Source organism: Buceros rhinoceros, unplaced genomic scaffold (genome assembly GCF_000710305.1).
Source record: "Buceros rhinoceros silvestris isolate BGI_N320 unplaced genomic scaffold, ASM71030v1 scaffold37414, whole genome shotgun sequence".
In the NCBI taxonomy this organism is placed as follows: Eukaryota; Metazoa; Chordata; class Aves; order Bucerotiformes; family Bucerotidae; genus Buceros; species Buceros rhinoceros.
This window is the reverse complement of record NW_010408343.1, coordinates 3,560-9,133: the sequence shown is the minus strand read 5'-3', so window position 1 is coordinate 9,133 and position 5,574 is coordinate 3,560. Positions and strand designations below refer to the sequence as shown.

Below are 5,574 nucleotides of genomic sequence, written 5' to 3'. Positions count from 1 at the left end.
AGAGCCTCGTCACAACCCCATCGCTTCACTGAGGTGAAACTCCCATCGGCAGCACTGGAAGGAGAACGGGAACCGTTCCATGACACACACTGTCCTCTCCAAACGCTCCCTGAGTGTGTCACCTGTAGCCCCGCCAGGATGCTGCATGGAATGTGGGAGGCCACAGGGATTATGTGTGAAGTATTGAGCTGCATTATCGCAGATCAAACAGTAAAAATCCTTTTTCAAACCAAAGAGCTGAGGACAGCGACCAGAGAGCTAATGAAACCTGATGCAACCACTTCGGAACTCTGCTCCTTGGACAGAGAGCAGAACTTTCCACTAAATGGAAACAAACATTCTGGCAAGGAGGGAACATGAAAGAGAAACAAATAACCTCCAAGTTAAACAAACAAAGCACAGGGAGACCCCTCGATTAAAGTCAGCACCGACCTCAGCAGGGAAAGGGGATAAAAAGACATGCTGGACTTTTGTATTTTGATTCCACTATGACAGAGTAATTTAGGAAGAAGCTTTGTTACCACTTCAGAGCAGGACAGACTCTCTCTCCAGGAAGACAGAGAAATAGCTGAGCACACCACTTTTCCAGCACCAGCAACTCTGAACTTAAGTGACCATCTGAACACTTCTCTGGACAGGAGCCACTGCCCTGCACTGGGAGCTCAGATCTGCCTACAAGATACGTGATGAGCTGGGCGGCCGCGCACGGGAATACTGCGGGTCAGCGGGTCGGATGAGCTGCAGCCATGGGCCCGGGGAGCTCCCCTGGTCCCTGCCTGCCTCCCAGGACGCTGGGCCCGGTTAGAGCTCATGGTGCTAAGAGGGCAGCGTGCTCTCAGCTGCACACCCCTGCTATGGCTGTGTGAAAATTTAACAGCAATAAGGCAACAAAGCTTCACCTACAAGATTACTTCAAGTCTGGCCCTTATCAGACAGCGCTGCTGCTATAAAGATAAACAGCCGGAGTTACCCGAAGCCTGACTGGTTTTGAAAGCCTCCAGAGTAGGTCAAGTCATGTCCCAAAGCTGCGTTCAGTTCTGAAGCTGCAGTGGGCAGGGAAGGCAGGGGCTCAGTCCGAACTGCTGCCGCGCTTGGTGCTAATCCTCGGCCACCTCCGTGCTTCCTGTCCCCCAGCTGTACAGCTGCTCACCTCGCACAGAGCTCTCCTCCAGAGCCTGGAAATAATCCATTTCCTAATTAAAAGCACACTTGGCATTGATTGGACTGGTTAGAGAGGAGGTGGCAGTGGGAAAGGCTCTTCACACCGCTGTGCTGGGGATCTACAGAGGGAAACCAAGCACGGGCAGCTTCACAGAGCCGAAAGCCACAGCAAGAGCCCTGCGGCGCCGGCAGAGAACACTTGGCAAAGGAAAACTTGCAGCTGTAGGAGGCAGCCCACAGTGGAAGAGTCTTGCATGGTTAAAAGACACTGCCAGCAGAGCCCACGCATAAGATGTGGCAGGTCTCTGGGTACCAGAGCTGGATCCAGTGCTGTGCTTGTCAGGCTGGGCAGCAATCGAGCACAGGAGAGCTTCACACCCGCCTGCCAGCGGAGAACAGCTCCATTTGACCTGAGCGAGATGATGGTGGGTGCTCCATCACCTTCCCGTGTGCAGGCACATTACTAACGCAGCTTTAATTTCCCACTCAGTGCAAATACGTTGGGGAGGAGAGAAAGAAAGAAAAAAAGCAGCCTCCACAGAGAAAAAGGCTTCCTCACTGACTCCCTCTGGCTAAAAGCAAACTCCTGCTTTCGCCATCCCTCTGCCCAGGCAAGCTTCCCTCCTGCCCCGTCCTGGGGTGCTAAAGAGCGCCAGGAGATGCTCACAGCAGCACAAAAAATTCCCTCCCTGGCACCTTCTGTTGCAGAGCGACTGTGGAGGTGGGAGGTGAGAGCCAGCCCTGCCACCCAGTGGGGAGAGGGGACAGAAGGGCCACCAGCCTTCCACGCAGCCAGTCCCTGAACCCGGGGCTTCCAAGGATCCTCCTGCCCCTGGGGTCTGCACCCAGGGTGGGCTCAGAATGCCCTGAGTCGAGTGCATGAGCACAGGCAAGTATTTTCCTGTCCAGCTGCTGCAAAATGCATCCTCAAATGTGTCGAGGTGCTAATGAAAGAAGCAGGGGATATTTTCCCCCTCTTTTTTTGTTTTTTAAAGACTGACAAGTGAGTACTGAATGGTTTCTCTGTTTTTAACTAGCCTGAGACTCCAAAATCAGAAGGAAAACTGCCAAATACAAGTCGCTCCATTCCTTTAACAAACACATTAAGAATTAAAGCAATCCATCAAAAAAAATTTTAAAAAGCCATTTCCCCTACAAATAAGCTCCATCCCCAGGATCCCAGCCCCTCAGGATGGGTCAGGGGGACAGACATGCTGCCCACGTTTGAGCAGTCTGAAACACACACCTCTGCTGTTTTCGGTGGGGACAAGAGGAAAAAGCAGAGCTCTGGCCTCTCTACTGAGAGAAAAAGAGGCCAAAATGACTGCCTTAAACACCACCCCTAGGAAATGGGGGAAATTAGGCAAACAAACAAAAGCTAAGTTTAGAGATTTTGCTTTCTAAGTCAGGCTCACAGAGGCACAGACCAGGCTGACTCAACCAGCAACCAAGTTTCACCTCAAAGAGGTGCAACAATCCATCCAGGCCAGTAAGAACCAGCACCTGAACTTACGCTTCCTCCACCACCACCAACCTCAGGCTCAGCCCAAGTCCCTGGGCTTCAAGTACCCACCAGGATTTTTCTATGCAAATTGAGATGCTTTTATTACCAAATGAACTTTGCTGCTCAGCATCTGCTGGCATTGCTGCCCTCCTGAGCCAGCAGTGCTCAGAGGTCCTTATCTCAGTCACTGGGAGCGACATCCATTCCAAAATACATCAACAAAAACCATCCAAAGCATTCAGTAAGACACAGGAAAGGAATTCCTGGAGTATCCGAACAGGAGCAACCATTTCAGATAAACCAGACCCTGTTGAAGGTGACGCCCAAGTCAGCTGAACTCAATACGCCCAAATTTTGCCCACTGGAAGTGTCCTGGAGCCCAGACCCACCGAAAGTCGTGGTGATCTCAGCAGCGAAGAGGTGCTCATTGTGCCTCACCCCACTCCAGCCCATGGTGCTGCTGGAAACACCTTTGCGCTGCAGCGGAGTCTGACTCCACGCTGGGGCTGTGACCCACACTCCAAACTGATTTGGAGGGGGACACAACGGTGCAAGAGGGGAGGGGTTGGGGGGTTCATCCTCACAAAAAACCCCCAGCAACTCTAAAACCACACTTTACGAACCACCATTATTATTCCACTCAAGAAACACAGCCACACGTCTATTCAAGCTGCTGCTGCTTGTCTTTCCTGCAGCTTGTTGCTGGAGCTCTTCAGTAGCTGCTTGTCCCGGTTTGAGCTACGGTAATTTGAGGAGTGGGTACCTCGGACCCTTGACCCGTAACACTGCTAAAATTACACGCAGTTTGTTACTGGGATTCAGAAAAAAACCCAGTCTGTGGCAAGGGCCACAGCCTTGGCAGGAGCCAGACCACCAGCATCTGACCTGAGAGCAAGAGGAAGGCGTTTGGCTCCTCTAATACACGATTCCTCTACTACAGGCTCCTGTTTTGCAACCGAACGGATGCCAGAGCACAAGCCCTTGTGCTTCTTGGATATTTTCATATTTAGGAGGAGTCGTGAGGTCTCAGCCCAGGCTTTAGCAAGCAGCTAAAAATACCTGGTGCTGTCCTGTAGCCCGGAGAGCAGCCTCAGCTGGTGAGAGCAGCCTCTTGAGAGGGAAAGCTGCAGCCGTACCCGGTTCTGCCAGGGCCCTGTCTCTCCTCTGAAGTCTCTCCTCTGAAGGCAGCCAGGTGAATTCTCTGACCACTACAAACCACAGTTAACCCTTGAATTTTTTCCCAGCTTTTAACTGGAACCATTCAGATGATAAATGGTTTCACAGACCACACTGTGGGAACCACTGCCCTACAAAATTACTGCAGTTCTATTTCCCATCGCAGCACTTCCCTTAACAAACACTGACACAGTGACACAAGTATCTAGGGGAGATGCGACCTGTGAGCTTGAAGAACAGACACTCAAGGCAGGTAGCGATTCTTTATCAGTGGCTTTAACAGGTCCTGTGGCACTATGGAGCCAAAGCTCTGGTCTGTGCTCCCAGTTCGCTGCTGTTCAGAAAGAGAGCCACCGAGAGGGAGGGGTTCCACGTATGAGGACTTCCCATGGAGGGGGGGCAACGGGGTAGAAAACAAGAGGTGATCTCACTTCAGGATGTCAGGACAATGGTGGGCACCCAGACGCTGTTGGGAAGCGGCCCATGGCGCCAAGGTGGACGGGGCACTCTGGGTAGGGGGACAAAGCATCTCGGGAGAGGAAGGAATGCTGAGAATCAGAGAGGAAAGGCAGGAATGACAATATGCATGCACAAGACCGTCAAAAATCAAACCCCATCTCAACCTCCTGCTTCTGCGAGTGACTCCCATTCTGCTGCATGGGCAGCCAGAGTCAACACAATCCAGTACAGACCGGCACAGCAGAATGAGATGGGATGGGACGCCTGTCCCTCCCCCAGAAGGCAAGAGGGGAAACCAAGAGGTGGGTGTCGATCCTCTCCTCTGAGGCACCTCCCTGCAGATCAGTCTGATTGCCCCCACAGCACAAAACCTGCAGAACTCAGCTCTAAGCCCCCCTCCCCGTAACTGCAGAGAGGACAAAGCTGATCCAGACGCAGGCTTTCCAACGGCTGGGGAGCTCAGCCAACAAGCACTTCCTATTCCAGCAGGCACTGGGTATTATTTTCCTCTTCCAACCTACGTCTACACATCAAGTAACAGGGGCCTGTTGGGTTCTGGAAAGCTGCTAATGCAGCTCCTCGAGGTCCCAAAGCCTGAGATCCCTCTCTAGCATAACAGTTTCCTCCTATTCACACCAAAATCTGTCTTACACAACCTTAACAAACAATTGCCCACCCACAATTTCCCCACGTGATGAGCTCACCTGTCGCCATTGGCAGATATGGCCTCAAACTTGGCTTTCTTCTTTGGGATTTCGTTCTGAATCGATGAGGTGGATAAGGTTTTCTGGCTAGAATAATGAAGAAACTGTTTGTCAGACCCAGAATGACTTGCAGACTAAGACAGAGACAAATATTCCCACCCACTCTGACCCTGTTAAAACTGTATTTCCTGGTGCAAGAGAGAGAAAAAATAATTCCTCGAAGGGTAGCTGTAGACTAAAAATAAACAGAATCAGTACGTAGGCGAACAACTCCTGCTTAAAATCTACATGCCAATTAAACTGTACAAATGCAATTTAACTTTAATTGTGTACAAGTTCCATAAGCTGAATCACTAAGAAGTACTCGGGATCCTACTCCAGCACAGCGGGGTTTGCAAAGCAGCAAAGCCGGACTTAGCCAGAACCACAGGCAGCTGCCAGAACTCAGCCCCAGGGCCCCGAGCCCCCGCCACCTCTCCCAGTTCCTTTGGGAAGCGCAGCTGTGGAGCAGGGAGCAGCCAGGCACCCTCTGTGCCCCCTGCTTGTGTAGGTTACCTGTTGTAGTGGCTG

General features: G+C 51.7%; 1 protein-coding gene across 1 annotated transcript in view; it reads right to left on the bottom strand.

The window, feature by feature from the left end:
* Nucleotides 1–5,574, bottom strand: part of FAM76A (family with sequence similarity 76, member A) — a gene marked incomplete at its 5' end in the record, with an annotated part of 11,143 nt that overhangs the window by 2,717 nt on the left and 2,852 nt on the right. Inside the window, one exon of the mRNA XM_010134841.1 lies at nt 5,005–5,091. Within this exon, the coding sequence (XP_010133143.1) occupies nt 5,005–5,091 (87 nt within the window). The remainder of the gene's footprint in view (nt 1–5,004; nt 5,092–5,574) is intronic.